The following is a 16874-nucleotide window of genomic DNA, read 5'->3' as shown; positions in this document are numbered from 1 at the left end:
TAAAAGATCTTTCAGAACATTTCATTTCATCCTAAAACAGCAGAATACACATTTTCCCCAATAACACATAGAACAGTCTCCAGAATCAATCCCAGGTTAGGCCACAAAACAAGTCTCAACAAATTAAAAAACACTGAATGCATACTATGCATTTTTGACCACAGCACTATGAAACTAGCACATCAACCACAAGAAGAAATCTGGAAAGAACACAAATACATGGAGGTTAAATAACATGCTACTAAACAATAAACGGGTCAACCAAAATAAAATCAAAAAGGAAATTAAGAGGGGCACCTGGGTGGCTCAGTCAGTTAAGTGACCAACTTCAGCTCAGGTCATGATCCCCAGGTTTGTGGGTTCAAAGACCCACAATGAGTTTTGTGCTGACAGCTCAGAGCCTGAGCATTCTGTATCTCCCTCTTTTTCTGCCCCTTCCCCGCTCACACTCTGTCTCTCCCTCTCTCAAAAATAAATAAAACCTGTAAAAAAGGAAATTAAGAAAGTAGCAGAAAGAGATATTAAGAAAACAGTCCCATTTACAACTGCACCAAAAATAATAAAATAAAATACCTGGGAATGAACTTAACCAAGGAGATAGAAGACCTGTACTCTGAAAACTATGAAACACCTGATGAAAGAGACTGAAGATGACAAAAACAAACAGAAAAATACTCCATGCTCATGGATTGGGAGAATATTGTTAAAATTTCTACCCAAAGCAACCCACAGATTCAGTGCAATCTCCATGAAAGTACCAACATTCTTCACAGAACTAGAAAAAAGAACCCTAAAATGTATATGGAATCACAAAAGACCCCTGAGTAGCCAAAGCAATCTTGAGAAAGAATGAAACTAAAGGTATCACAATCCCAGATTTCAAGATATACTACAAAGCTGTAGTAATCAAGAAAGTATGGTACTGGCATAAAGACAGATACATAGGTCAGTAGAACAGAATCAAGAGGGCAGAAATAAGCCCACGATAATACAGTCAAATTAATTTTCAACAAGGAGGCAAGAATATCCAATGAGAAAAGAGACAGTCTTTTTAAGAAATGGTGTTTGGAAAATTTGACAGTTACCTGCAAAAGAATGAAACTGAATAACTTTGTTATTCCATACATAAAAATAAGCTTAAAATAGATTAAAAACCTAAATGTGAGACCTGGAACCATAAAAATCCTAGAAAAGAGCACAGGCAGTAATTTCTGGTATTAGCTGTAGCCACATCTATTTAGATATTTCCCTGAGGCAAGGAAAACAAAAGAAGTATAAACTATTGGGATCACACCAAAATAAAAAGCTTCTGCACAGTGAAGGAAACAATCGACAAAACTAAAAGACAACCTACTAAATGGGAGAAGATGTTTGCAAGTGACATATCTGATAAAGGGTTAGTATCAAATATGGTCAAGTAACTTCAGGCCTAGGGCAGGGACTCCATCCAATATGTGAAGAACTTATACATCTCAACACCAAAAACCAAATAATCCAATTAAAATATGGGCAGAAGACATGAACAAACATTTCCCCAAAGAAGATATCCAAATGGCCAACAGACATGTGAAAAGATACTTAACATCATTAATCATTAGGGAAATGCAAATCAAAGCCACAATGAGATATCACCTCACACCTGTCAGAATGGCTAAAACCAAGTATCTATTGATAGTTGAATGAATGAAGAAGGTGTGGTATATATACACAATGGAATATTACTCAGCGATAGAAAATAATGAAATCTCGCCATTTGCAACATGGATGGATCTAGATGGCATAGTGCTAAGCAAAAAAAGTCAGAGAAAGACAAATACCCTATGATTTCACTCATATGTAAAATTCAAGAAACAAAACAAACCAACAAAGAAAAATGAGACAAAAAAAAAAAAAATCAGACTCCTAAACCAGATTCCTAACTAGGCCAGAGGGGAGGTAGGTGGGGGGTAAAGGGGATTAAGAGTACACTCATCATGAGGAGCACTGAATAATTTACAGAATTGTTGAATCACTATATTGTACACCTGAAACTAATATAACACTGTATGTTAAATATACTGGAATTGAAAAATTGAAAAGAAGAAATGAGACTTTGTATGGTGGTAATTAATATCTTAGGACTGTGAAAATAGTAAGCATCAAGGTTTAAGTAATGGTCTTTACTTTTCCCTAATCCCAATAACTAACAGCCTTTTGTGGTGGCATTTATTTCACTTTAACTTCAGTTTATTAAGTACACATCCCTCTTACTCCATCTAAATGCCTGATTCTCAAGTCCTTCCATCACCTCCTTACTTTTACCCATCATGGTCATCTCTCCTGCTTCTCAGACTGGGGCAAGCCCTACAGGCCTGAGGCAGTGGCTGTATCCACTATAGTAGTGGGATTGAGTTTGAGGGTCACTTCACATAGTGGCAGAGCTCTGGAGGGTATGGGGCAGATTCCAGTCCACTGCCATCATTCTCCTTGCTCCAAATAGGAGTCTCTCCTCACTTGTCACATACTATAAGTTGGATATAGTCCCATCAAAACTGAAATGTTGAAATCCTATTTCCTGGAACTCAGAATGTGACTTTGTCGGAAATAGGGTTGCTGAAGATGTTATTAAGATATAGTCAAACTGGTTTGGGGGGCTCCTAATCCAGTCTGACTGGATAGCCAAAGGAAAAATTTAGACACAGACACACATACTTCACCCATGCAGAGATTAAGGTAGTAACTGGAGCAATGATGCTACATACCACAGAACAGCAAAGATTGACAGCAATCACCAGAAGCTAGGAGAGAGGTATGGACTAGATTCTTTCTCACAGCTCTCAGAAGGAAACAACCTTACTGACATCCTGATATCAACTTCTAGCCTCTAAGACTGAGACAATAAACTTCTGTTGTTTAAACTATTCAGTTTTATGATATTTTATTACAGCATCCCTGGCAAATGAATACAGCCCAATCTAGTAGAATCTCATATACAGCAATCTGATAGCTTTCCCAAGAGCTTTGGCTGCTGGTAACTCAAGACAGGAGGGCCTGTTCCTCCTCTATCCAATTAGATAAAAAAAATGTTATATACAGAAGTTGATATTGCCAACACTTTAGAAAGAGTGTCCAAGAAACTAAACTCTGCACTGAATATCTTGTATTTTTACATATACATATACCGTACATATACATGTACACACACACACACACACACACACACACACACACACACACATATACCACCTTTTACTGGTGACTTCCTTATCAGTTACTGATGTCAATTTATTTCGATCAGAACTAAAGGATAAAATGTATCTGATCAAACACCATGTGATCCCTTACTTACTTTTTTTCATTCAAATTAGCTACAATTTATCTACACTTGATAATGTGGTTGAACCCTCAAAAATTCTTATGTAATTTGGTTATCTGGAAAGAAGTATTTCATTTTCCCCCAGAAATGCAGCTTTATATGGTAGAAATGAAATTCTTAAGCTTGTACAAGAATCATTCATGGATAAAGATTTAAAAACATTTCTTTACTACTGAACTGAACCCCAGTGTTTATGTGCCTTTTGTGCTTGCATTTATTTCAAATTCAACTATATTTTCATGCTTCATGAAGTTTTTCTTGCTCTTGCACTATGGGCAAGTAACTTCAGGCCAGGGCAGGGGCTCCATCCAATATGATGGTGAGTTTGGGTTTAGAACAACTAGCCTCACAAGTAGCAGAGCTCTGAAGGGTGATCTCTTAGCTCCTTTATTTTCTGCTGAGGGTGCCTCTGCTCCCTGTCCACTGCTTTCGCCTATTTGCTTCCCAGTAGTATTCTCTCCTCCCTTGTTCCACACAAGTAGAATGTCATATACAAACACTGTGATAACTTCCCAACTGTTTTAAAATTTTTTTAATCTTTTTTATTTTTGAGAGACAGAGTGCAAGCGGTGGAGGGGCGGAGAGGGAGAGGGAGACACAGAATCTGAAGGAAGCTCCAGGCTCCGAGCTGTCAGCACAGAGCCCGACGAGGGGCTTGAACTCAGGAACCGCAAGTTCGTGACCTGGGCCGAAGTCGGACACTCAACCGATTGAGCCACCCAGGTCCCCCAGTTTCCCAAGTGTTTTGACTGCTAATCCCCAACGCTCACAAACAGACCCATAATAAATGTTCTCCCTCTTTGATCTGTTCCTTCTTTTTCTATTTAGATCCAAAGCAGAAAAAAAATTACATACAGAAGCTGATAAGCTATCATGAACAAGCCCTAACGCCACTGATGCTTCCAAGTGGTTTTCCCACCCAGATGACAGAAATTCAACTCACCTATTGTTGATATTGTGGCCAGAGGACACCAAAGAGGACATTGGAGTGTTGTTATGTCTGCCAAAGGGAAAAAAATACACAAAAAATAAAGTCAGATGACGTGGAAGGAAATCTCGCTCTTTCCTGAAAGGAATTTCAGACACGAAAAGTAAATCACACATCACAAATCCTGAAGAGAGGTGACAGAAACTGAAGCAACAGCTTTGAGTTACCACAGTGTAACCTGTAAGCCAGTCTCCAGTTTTTGTGTGTGTGTGTGTGTGTGTGTGTGTGTGTGTGTGTGTACACAGGTACATATTTACTGGAAATAGAAGCAGCAATGATGATTAATATCCTTGCTTCTTTCCCAATTTCTCTGCAATTCTGGAAACTGCTGAATAAATTTGGGAAGAGAGACAGACACACAGACAGACAGACATGAGAGTATATGGATGGGGAGGTGGATCCAGCTAACGGTTGATGAAAGGATACAGATTTAATGGAAAGAAATGCCCAAACAATGAGAATTTCAATGGCAAGGCCAGTCCCTAGTTGCTATTTGGTAGGGTAGAAACAAGAATATGCCTAAATTATGTTCACAAACGTTTCTTGAAAGTGGAGCACATCATCAGAATGACTTTTCTTGCTGTTAATCCTTTAACAACTTTTTTTAATTAAGGTGTAATTGACATACATTATATTAGTTTCAAGTGCACAATAATTTGTTATTGTATATATTACAAAATGATCACCATAGTAAGTCTAGTTAACATGTGTCACCTTAGAGAATTTTTTCTTGTGATGAAGACTTTTAAGATTTACTCTCCTAGCAACTTTCAAACATGCAATACAGTATTATTGACTGGAGTCACCATGCTGTATAGTACATCTCTATAACCTGTTTATTTTATAGCTAGAAATTCGTAACTTTGGACCCCCACCACCCAAATAGAGGAAACAATCAATGAATTCAAATACAGGGCAGTGCAATTCATCTAATCAGAGAGAAAAAAAAAAAGAATGAAGAAGAGTGAAGATAAAACAATGATAAAAAACATCTTAGGGGCACAGCAAAAGCAGTACTAAGAGGGAAAGGAGTAGCAATATAAATCTACCTCAAGAAACAAGAGAAGCTCAAATAAAAAAAATATATCCTTACACCTAAAAGAAACTAGGAGAAGATTTTAAAAAGCCCAAGGTGGGGCGCCTGGGTGGCGCAGTCGGTTAAGCGTCCGACTTCAGCCAGGTCACGATCTCGCGGTCCGTGAGTTCGAGCCCCGCGTCAGGCTCTGGGCTGATGGCTCGGAGCCTGGAGCCTGTTTCCGATTCTGTGTCTCCCTCTCTCTCTGCCCCTCCCCCGTTCATGCTCTGTCTCTCTCTGTCCCAAAAATAAATAAAAAAACGTTGAAAAAAAAAATTAAAAAAAAAAAAAAAGCCCAAGGTGAGTAGAAAGTAGGAAATAAAAACTATCAGAGAAGAAATAAATGGCATAGAGACTAAAAAATATATATGTATATGTATATATGTGTAAATATGTATATGTATATATGTGTATACATGTATATACATTGTGCCTGTGTGTTTATATATCAATAAAACCAAGAGTTGGTTCTTTGAAAAGATCAACAAAATTGACAAAACCTCAGCCACTCTCAAGATAAAAAAAAAGAGAGAGAGGGAGAGACTCAGTTAAAATCAAACAAAAGGGGAAAACTGACGCCACTGAAAAAAACAGAATTATAAGAAAATACTATGAAAAATCACATGCCAACAAATTGGACCACTCAGAAGAAATGCATAAATTCCCAGAAACATACAATTTTCCAAAACTGAATTGGGAAGAAATAGAAATCTGAACAGGCTATTACTAGTAATGAAATTGAATTGGTAACCAAAAAATTTCCCCCAAATTAAAGTTCAGGCCAACATGAATTCACAGGTGTATTCTATCAAACATTTAAAGAAGAGCAAATACCTATTATTCTCAAATTATTCCAAAAATAGAAGAGGACAGAAAGCTTCCAAATTCATTCTATGAGACCAGCATTACTCTGATACCAAAATCAGACAAAGACACCACAAATAAAGAAAACTACAGGCCGATATCACTGAGGAACACAGATGCAAAAGCCCTAAACAAAATGCTAGCAAAATCACATTCGATAATACACTAAAATGATCATTCACCACGATCAAGTGGACTTTATTCCAGAGATACAAGGACGGTGCAATATTCACAAATCAATCAATATGTTACACCAACTTAACAAAATGAAGGATAAAAACTATCTGATTATCTCAACAGATGTAGTAAAAGCATTTAACAAAATTCAACATCGTTCATATGAAAAACTCCCAACAAAGTCGGGTTAGAGGGAATATGCCTTAACATAATAAAGACCATATATGAAAAACCCACAGCTGACATCATACTTAATAGGTGAAAAACTGACATTTCCTCAGAGATTGGGAATAAGTCAAGCATGTCCACTCTCACCACTTCTACTCAACATAATAGTGGAAGTCCGAGCCACAGCAATCAGATAAAAGAAAGAAAGCAAGCAAGGAAATAAAGGAAACAAATAAGAGACATCCATATTAGGTAAGGAAGAATTTAAACCGTCACTATTCACAGATGACATAATACTATACATAGAACTCATAGAGACTCCACCAAAAAAAAAAAAAAAAAAAAGCTATTACAAGTAATAAATGAAGTCAATAAAGATCCAGGATACAGATTAACACCCAGAAAGTCCTTGTCTTTGTGTGTGTGCTCCCTAATCCATCCATTAAATACAAGTCAGAAAATTATAAATTTGATAACATATTTGATGGTACGAGGAGGATCTAGAGAGATGGGGAAAAAGGGTATGTTCCTTAACTTAACCAGAACTGATGATTAAATCACTTATGTTTGGGACCAGAATATTTGAAAAAATTTAAAATAGGCCCCATGATTTCTGTTTAGGATCTTGCTTTGGATGTGAATTATGCACACATGGAGTAATTAGAGAGCAATTTGAAGCAGTGTGTGGACACAAGAAGGAGATAAATATGCTGGGCATAAATGGACTGTAGAGACAAGAAAGCAACAGAGGGAAAGACAATCAGTTGTGCAGGAAACACAGATTACTGAGGAGATTGAGAATATTGGAGAATGAAATATGAGCAAGAGCACAGAAATGGGAAATAGGTGATACATCAATGGGCCATTGGTAGGCATGTGTGCCACTAACATAGAAGGTCCAGAGAGGACCAGGCCTTGAGTTTTTTACCTCAAGATGCTCACAGTCAAGCAGGGGGAATAATACGCAAACCACTCATTGTAGCATTAGTGGTTAGTGAGGATAGAAGGAAAGTAAAAACTTCTCTGGTGGAGGGAGTCTGGGAAGGCTTCTCGAGGGGGAGATAACATTTGAAGAAGGAGACAGGGACTTTCAGGCTAAGAGAATACCAGATATAGTTGGATGGAAGGGAGATCTCTGGTGGGAAACAATCTTCCACGTACTTTGAAATCTAGTATCAATTATTTCTAAATTTATCAAAAGACCTACTACTTTATGAGACTTTGTTGCACAATAGCTTTCAGACTTCACATTTCAAGTATTTGTGAAAATTGGTAACGATTCAAGTATAATAGAAAAATAATTTTGGGGCACCTAGGTGGCTCAGTCAGTTGAGCGTCTGACTTTGGCTCAGGTCATGATCTCGTGGTTCGTGGGTTTGAGCCCCACGTTGGGCTCTGTGCTGACAGCTCGGAGCCTGGGGCCTGCTTCGGATTCTGGGTCTCTCTCTCTCTCTCTCTCTCTGCCCCTCCCCTGCTAATGCTCTGTCTCTCTCTCTCTCAAACATGAATAATTTTTTTTAATGTCCATACTAACCAAAGTAATCAATAGATTCAATGCAATTCCTATGAAAATACCAACAACATTTTTCACAGAACTAGAGCAAACAATCCTAAAACTTGTATGGAACCACAAATGATCCTGAAGAGCCAAAGCAATCTTGAGAAAGAACAACAAAGCTGAAGATAGCACAATCTGAGATTTCAAAATATACTACAGAAGGAAACAATCAACAAAACTAAAAGGCAGCCTACAGAATGAGAGAAGATATTTGCAAAGAACATAACTGATAAAGGGCTGGTATCCAAAATCTATAAAGAATTTATCAAACTCAACACCCAAAAAACAACCCAGTGAAGAAATGGGCAGAAGACATGAATAGACACTAATCCAAAGATGACATCCAGATGGCTAACAGACACATGAAAAGATGTTCAACATCACTTATCATCAGGGAAATACAAATCAAAACCACAATGAGGTATCACCTCACACCTGTCAGAGTGGCTAAAATTAATAACTCAAGGAAACACCAAATGTTGGCAAGGATGCAAAGAAAGGGGAACCTTCTTGCACTGCTGGTAGGGATGCAAAATGGTGCAGCCACTCTGGGGAACAGTATGGAAGTTCCTCAAAAAATAAAAAATAGAACTACCCTATGATCCAGAAATTGCACTATTAGGTATTTACCCAAAGGATACAAAAATAGATTTGAAGGAGTACATACACCCCAATGTATATAGCAGCTTTATCAACTATAGCCAAACTATAGCAAGAGCCCAAATGTCCATCAACTGATGAATGGAAAAAGAAGATGCGGTATATGTATATATATATTCAATGGAATACTACTCAGCCATCAAAAAACAACAACAATGAGATCTTTCTATGTGCAATGATGTGGATGGAGCTAGAGTGTATTAGGCTAAGCAAATGAAGTCAGTCAGAAAAAGACAAATCTCATATAATTTCACTCATATGTGGAATTTAAGAAACAAAACAGATGGACATATGGGAAGGGTGATAAAAAGAGAAGAGAAAGAAACTAAACAACAAACTCAATGATAGAGAACAAACTGAGGGTCCATGGAGGGAGGTGGATGGGTGATGGGCATTAAGGAGGACACTTGTGATGAGCACTGGATGTTGTATGTAAGTGATGAATCACTGAATTCTACTTCTGAAACCAATATTGTACTGTAAGATAATTAAATAACTAAAGTAAATAAATAAGAAAATAAATAAATAAGAAAAAAGCCAAAATATACTACAAAGCTGTAGTAATCAAGACAGTATGGTAATGGCACAAAAATAGACACATAAACCAATGTAGCAAAATAGAGATCCCAGAAATAAATCCATACTTATAGGGTCAATTAATCTACAAGAAAGGAATAATATGCAATAAGGAAAAGACCATCTCTTCAACAAATGGTGCTAGGAAAACTGGACAGCTACATGCAAAAGAATGAAACTGGACCACTTTCTTACACCATTCACAAAAATAAACTCACAATGGGATTAAAGTCCTAAATTAAGTAAGACCTGAAACTACAAATATCCTAGAAGAGAACATAGACAATAATTTCTGTGACACTGGCCATAGCGACAATTTTCTTTGTGCTCAGACAAGAGAAACAAAAGCAAAAATAAACTATTGGAACTGCACTAATGTAAAAGCCTTGTGCACAGCAAAGGAAACTATCAATAAGTCAAAAAGGCAACCTGTTGCATGGGAGAAACAAATGTTATGACTGATAAGGAGTTAATATCCAAAATATATAAAGAACTGATACAACTCAACACCCAAAATAATGAATAATCCAACTTAAAAAGGGGCAGAAGACATGTATGTCTTCTTCGAAGAAGACATACAGGTGGCTAAAAACACAGGGAAAGACACTCAAGGTCACTAACCATCAGGGAAGTACAAAATAAAACCACAATGAGCTATCACTTTATACCTGTCAGAATGCCTAAAATACAAATGCCAGGAAATAACATGTGTTGGTGAGAACATGGAGAAACAGGAACCCATGTGTACTGGTGATAGTAATGCAAATTGGTGCAGCCACTGTGGAAAACAGTATGGAGTTCCCCCCAGAATTAAAAATAGAATTCCTATATGATCCAGTAATTCCACTACCAGTATTTACACAAAGAAAATGAAAAGACTAATTTGAAAAGATTTACATATTCCTATGTTTACTACAACATTATTTACAATAGCCAAATTATGGAAGCAACCCAAGTATCCACTGACAGATGCATGGATAAAGAAGATGTGGTGTATATATACAATAGAATATTATTCAGCCATTAAAAAAGAATGCCATCTTGTCATTTGCAATGACATGGAGAACCTGGAGGGTATAAATAAGTGGAATAAGTCAGAGAAAAACAAACACCATATAATTTCCCTCTATGTGGAATTTAAGAAACAACACAAAGAAAAAAACAAACAAAAACCTGGACTCAAACACAAGAACTGGTGGTTGTCAGAGGGGAGGTTGGTGGGAATTTGAAACAGATAAAGGGGAGTAAGAGTACACTTATATTGATGAGCACTGAGAAACGTATAGAAGTATTGAATCGTTATATTGTACACCAGACATGAACACTGTATGTTAATTATACTTGAAATAAAAAAGTAAAGGGGCGCCAAGGTGGCTCAGTTGGTTAAGTGTCCAGCTCAACTCAGGTCATGATCTCACAGTTTACAGGTTTGAACCCCGTATCAGGCTCTGTGCTGACAGCTCAAAGCCTGGAGATACTTCAGATTTTGTGTGTGTCTCTCTCTGCCCCTCTCTCATTCGTGCTCTCTGTCTCTCAAAAATAAATAAATATTAATTTTAAAAAAAAATAAAGAATTAATAACAATCTCAAACTCTTCCAAAAATAGGAGGAAATACTTTCAAACTATTTTAAGAGGCCAGCATTATCCTGATACCAAAGCCAGATAAGGACATCATAAGAAAAGAACTCCACAGGCCAATATTCTTGATGAATGTGGATGCAAATTTCCTCAGTAAAACATTTGCAAACTGAATAAACCAATATATTAAAAAGATCATATGCTGTGTCTAACTGGGATTTATTCCAGGGATGTGAATATGGTTCACTATCTGCAAATCAATAAGTGTAATACATTACATTAATAAAATGAAGGATAAAAAACATGATCATCTCAAAAGATGTAGATAAAGCATTTCACAAAACCCAATACCCTTTCCATGATAAAAACTCTCAACAAACTGGATGTAAAGGGAATGTACCTCAACATAATAAAGTCCATAAACACACAGCTAACATCATACTCAACAGTGAAATTATGAAAGCTTTTTTTTTTCTAAGATCAGAAACAGGACAAGGGTGCCTACTCTCCCCACTTTTATTCTACATTTCACCAAAAGTCCCAGTCAGAGAAATCAAGTAAGAAAAAGAAATAAGAGGCATCCAAACTGGAAAGGAAGTCCAACAGTATGTATTTGCAGATGATATTATCTTATATAGAGACAATGCTAAAGAGTCCACCAAAAAACTGTTAGAACTAATGACCAATTTTATTGTTTGAATCAAAGTTGTAGGAGACAAAATTAACATATAAAAATCAGTTGTGTTTCTATAATACCAACAACAAACTATGGGGAGTAGAAATCAAGAAAAAATCTTATTTACACAAGGGTTAAAAGGAATTAGATACTTAAGGATAAGTATAACCAATGAGGTGAAAGATCTGCACATTGAAAACTACAAGACACTGATGAAAGATGTTCAAGAAGACATAATTAAATGGAAAGATATGCTGAACATGGTGGAGAAGTAGGGGGACCTGAAGCTCCCTCGTCCCTCAAACACAGCAGTATTGAGGTGAGAAGACTTGGAATTCTAGGAATCCTGGCTACAGACTGACAGAAACATCTCCGGGGGCCCACGGGGACAATGTGATGGGACCTAGGTGCATGATTGAAAACCGGGAGAGATAAAATGGGCAGCATAGGAATGGAGGGGAGGGATCTCCTTCTGTGGAGACAACAGAAAGAGAAGGAGAGGCTGTGGAAGTGTAGGATTACATTTGGACAAGAGAAAAACCACAGACTGGGAAATGGAGAAAGAGCTAATTTCTCATTGTGAGGCTTTTTCAGCCCTGTTCGTGTGCCTGGAAAGGAGGGGAGCCAGCCCCAGGATCTTTTAAGGCATCAGGATTTGAATCCCAGCAAAGCACCTGGGAGGCATGGGAGACTGTGGAGTGGAACAGAACTGGCCCACTCAGGCCACTGTGAAAATGGCCTGAACAGAGTGGTTTGGGACACCCAGCGTGGGGAGGAGAGACAGGGGTGTGTCGCCATTTTTTTACCCATCACCAACAAGGTGGGATTTCAGGGAATGGACAATGGGCCCACAGTGGAGGTGGGACCGCTTACCCCAAACCATGCCCCCTCCCCTCTGTGCCTGGTAACTGCATATCTAACAGGCAAGATTGACACTGACAGAACCAGACAGCCCCTCCTCCAGACCAGGGCAGCCACCAGTTCCAAGTCACCATCAGATATCAGCCCAGTGGTTTTGCATTCTCTGATTTGATTCTTGGTCAATTCTTGTTTTATGTGTGTATACACACACACACACACACACACACACACATTTTTTTTCTTCCTTTTCTTCCTCTTATTTCTTCCCTTCTCTAGTCTGGTTGTTCTGGTTGTTCTGGTTTTTGGTTTGTTTAAGCAGACTTTTTTAATCTATTCTTTTTACACCTCTTCTGTATCTCCTTCTTTATTTTCCTCTCTCTCTCTCTCTCTCTCTCTCTCTCTCTCTCTCTCTGGACTAAGCTATATAGGTTCTCTGATTTTCTGCCTGCTCAATTTTTTTTTCTTTTCTTTTTCCCTGCCTCTGTCATTTCTCTCTTTGTATGGGATAAGGCCTTTTCCATCACCTCCCCCATCTTATTTAAACTTTTCCAGATATATTTCAATGAACAAATCAAAGCACAACTGGTGGAAGGTTCAAACCACCACTATGAGTAGGGAGATAAAGCAACCAGAGTCATAACAACAGAGAGCATGAAACACACTCCAAAAACACCTCCTAAAGAGCCAAGCCCTGAACAGCATATGATCCCTTTTTAATATAGTAGTGATCACAGGTGCAGGACACATAACAAGCTATTAAAACACATAAGGGACAGAAAACTAGCCAATGTGATGAAATGGAAGAATTCTCAAAAGAAATTCCAGGGATAAATTACAGCTAGAGAATTGCTCAAAACAGATATAAAAATATAACTGAGTGAGAATTTAGAATAATAGTCATAAGATTAATAGATGGGCTTGAAAAAAGCACAGATGACAGCAGAGAATCTATTACTGCAGAGATCAAGGACCTAATAAATAGTCACTACAAATTAATAAATGTTGTAAATGAGGTGCAAGATAAACTAGATGCAGTGACAGTAGGATGGAGGAGGCAGAGGGGAGATTAAGTGAAATAGAAGATAAAATTATGGAAAATGAAGCCGAGAAAGAGATAAGTAAATACTAGACCATGAGGGGAGAATTAAAGAACTAAGTGATTCAACGAAATGTAATAATATCTGTATCACAGGAGTTCCAGAAGAAGAGAGAGAGAAAGGGGCAGAAGGTCTACTTGAACAAATTATAGCTGAGAACTTCCCTAACCTGGAGAAGGAAATGGATATCCAAATCCAGGAGGCACAGAGAACTCCCTTCAGATTTAACAGGAATAGATCTTCTCCACGGGATATCATAGTGACACTGGCAAAATACAGATAAAGAGAGAAATCTGAAAGCAGCTAGGGACAAGTGGGCCTTAACTTACAAAGGTAGACACATAAGGGTAGTGGCAGACCTATCCACTGAAACTTGGCAGACCAGGAGGGAGTGGCAGAAAATATTCAATGTGCTGAATAGGAAAAATATGCAGCCAAGAATCCTTTATCCAGTAAGGCTATCATTCAGAATAGAAGGAGAGATAAAGGCTTTCCCAGACAAACAAAAACTGAAGGAGTTCATGACCACTAACCCAGCCCTACAAAGAGATCCTAAGGGGAACTCTGTAAGTGGAATGCTACAAAGATTACAAAGGACCAGAAACATCACCACAAGCATGAAACCTACAGATAACACAATGACACCAAATCCATATATTTCAGTAATAACTCTGAATGTAAATGGACTAAATGCCCCAAGCAAAAGACCTAGGTTATCAGAATGGATAAAAAACCAGATCCATCTATATGCTGTCAACAAGAGACCCATTTTAGACTTGAGGACACCTTCAGATTTAGTGAGGGGATGGAGAACCCTCTATTTTGCTACTGGAAATCAAAATAAAGCTGGTGTAGCCATACTTATATCAGACAAACTAGATTTTAAACTAAAGGCTGGAACAAGAGATGAAGAAGGGAATTATATCATAATTATGGTATCGATCCATCAAGAAGAGCTAATAATTGTAAATTTTATGCTCCCAACTTGGCGGCACCCAAATACATAAGTCAATTAATCACAAATATAAGCAATCTTATCGATAAGAATAAATTAATTGCAGGGAACTTTAATACTCCACTTACAACAATGGACAGATCATCTAGGCAAAAATCAATAAAGAAACAATGGCCCTGAATGATACACTGGACCAGATGGACTTGACAGGTATTCAGAATTTTTCACCCAAAAGCAGAATACACATTCTTCTCAAGTGCACATGGAACATTCTCCAAGATAGATCGCATGCTGAGTCACAAAAAGAGCCCTCAATTAATATAAAAGAATCGAGAGCATACCATGCATATTTTCTGATCACAACACTATGAAACTTGAAATCAACCACAAGAAAAAATTTGGAATTCCTCCAAATGCATGGAGGTTAAAGAACATCCAACTAAAGAATGAATGGGTCAGCCAGGTAATTAAAGAAGAAATTAAAAAATATATGGAAGCAAATCAAAATGAAAACATGACAGTCTAAACCCTTTGGGATGCAGCAAAGGCAGTCCTAAGAGGAAAATACATTGCAATCCAGGCCTATCTCAAGAAACAAGAAAAATTCCAAATACGAAATCTAACAGCACACTTAAAATACCTAGATGCAGAACAGCAAAGAAACCACAAAGTCAGCAGAAGAGAAATAATAGAATAGAGCAGAAATAAACAATATAGAATCCAAAAGAAAAACAAACAGTTGAACAGATGAGTCTAAGAGCTGGCTTTTTGAAAAAATAAAATTGATAAACCCCTAGCCAGACTTCTCAAAAAGAGAGAGGACCCAAATAGATAAAATCACAAATGAAAGAAGACAGATCACAACCAACACCACAAAAATACAAACAATTATCAGAGAATACTATGAAAAATTATATGCTAACAAACTGGACAACTTGGAGGGAATGGACAAATTCCTAGACACCCACACACTACCAAAACTCAAACAGAAAGAAATAGAAAATTTTAACAGACCCATACCAAGCAAAAAAATGGAATCCGTTATCAATAATCCCCCAACAAATAAGAGTCCTTGGCAAGATGGCTTCCAGAGAGATTCTACCAGACATTTAAAGCAGAGTTAATTTCTATCTTTCTCAAGCTGTTCTATAAAATAAAAATGGAAGGAAAGCTTCCGGACTCATTCTATGAAGCCAGCATTACCTTGATTCCCACACCAGACAGAGACCCCACTAAAAAGCAGAATAACAGACCAATATCCCTGATGAATATGGATGCAAACATTCTCAACAAGATACTAGCAAATCAAATTCAACAGTATATCAAAAGATTATTCACCACGATCAAGTGGGATTCATTCCTGTGCTGCAGGGCTGGTTCAATATTCGCAAATCAATCAATGTGATACATCACTTGAATGGAAGAAAGGGTAAGAACCATATGATCCTGTCAATAGATGCAGAGAAAGTATTTGACAAAATACAGCATCCTTTCTTAATAAAGACCCTCAAGAAAGTTGGGGTAGAAGGAACATACCTCAACATCATAAAAGCCGTATATGAAAAGCCCACAGCTAATATCATCCTCAACGGGGAAAAACTGAGAGCTTTCTGTCTGAGATCAGGAATACAGCTGGGATGTCCACTCTCACCACTGTTGTTTAACATAGTGTTGGAAGTCCTAGCATCAGCAATCAGGCAACAAATGAAATAAAAGGCATTCCAATTGGCAAAGAAGTCAACTTTCACTTTTCACAGATGACATAATACTCTAGATGGTAAATCAAAAGACTCCACCAAAAAGCTACTAGAACTGATACATATGAATTCAGCAAAGTCACAGGATACAAAGTCGATGTACAGAAATCAGTTGCATTTCTATATACCAATAATAAAACAACAGAAAGAGAAATCAAGAAATCAATCATATTTACAATTGCACCAAGAACCATAAAATACCTAGGAATAAACCTAACCAAAGATGTAAAGATCTACATGCTGAAAACTACAGAAAACTTATGAAGGAAACTGAAGAAGACACAAAGAAATGGAAACAAATTCCATGCTCACGGATTGGAAGAACAAATATTGTTAAAATGTCAATGCTACCCAAAGCAATCTACATATTCAATGCAATCCCAATCAAAATTGCACTGGGTTTCTTCTCAAAGCTAGAACAAACAATCCTAAAATTTATATGGAACCACAAAAGACCCTGAATAGCCAAAGTTATGTTGAAAAAGAAAACCAAAGTGGGAGGTATCACAATCCTGGACTTTAGCCTCT

The 16874-nt window shown here is 37.5% G+C and overlaps 1 protein-coding gene across 5 annotated transcripts in view; it reads right to left on the bottom strand.

Moving 5' to 3' along the window:
* Nucleotides 1–16874, bottom strand: part of LOC112860835 (phosphatidylinositol 3,4,5-trisphosphate 3-phosphatase TPTE2-like) — a 199435-nt gene that overhangs the window by 123078 nt on the left and 59483 nt on the right. For all 5 annotated transcript variants that reach the window (XM_086712927.1, XM_086712941.1, XM_086712949.1 and 2 more), the window contains one exon: nucleotides 4299–4355. In XM_086712927.1, the coding sequence (XP_086569053.1) occupies nucleotides 4299–4355 (57 nt within the window). The remainder of the gene's footprint in view (nucleotides 1–4298; nucleotides 4356–16874) is intronic.

The sequence above is a fragment of the Puma concolor genome, chromosome A1 (assembly GCF_028749965.1).
Source record: "Puma concolor isolate L17-30 chromosome A1, mPumCon1.1.hap2, whole genome shotgun sequence".
NCBI lineage: Eukaryota > Metazoa > Chordata > Mammalia > Carnivora > Felidae > Puma > Puma concolor.
The sequence above is the reverse complement of the archived record's forward strand: the minus strand, read 5'-3'. Positions and strand labels throughout refer to the sequence as shown.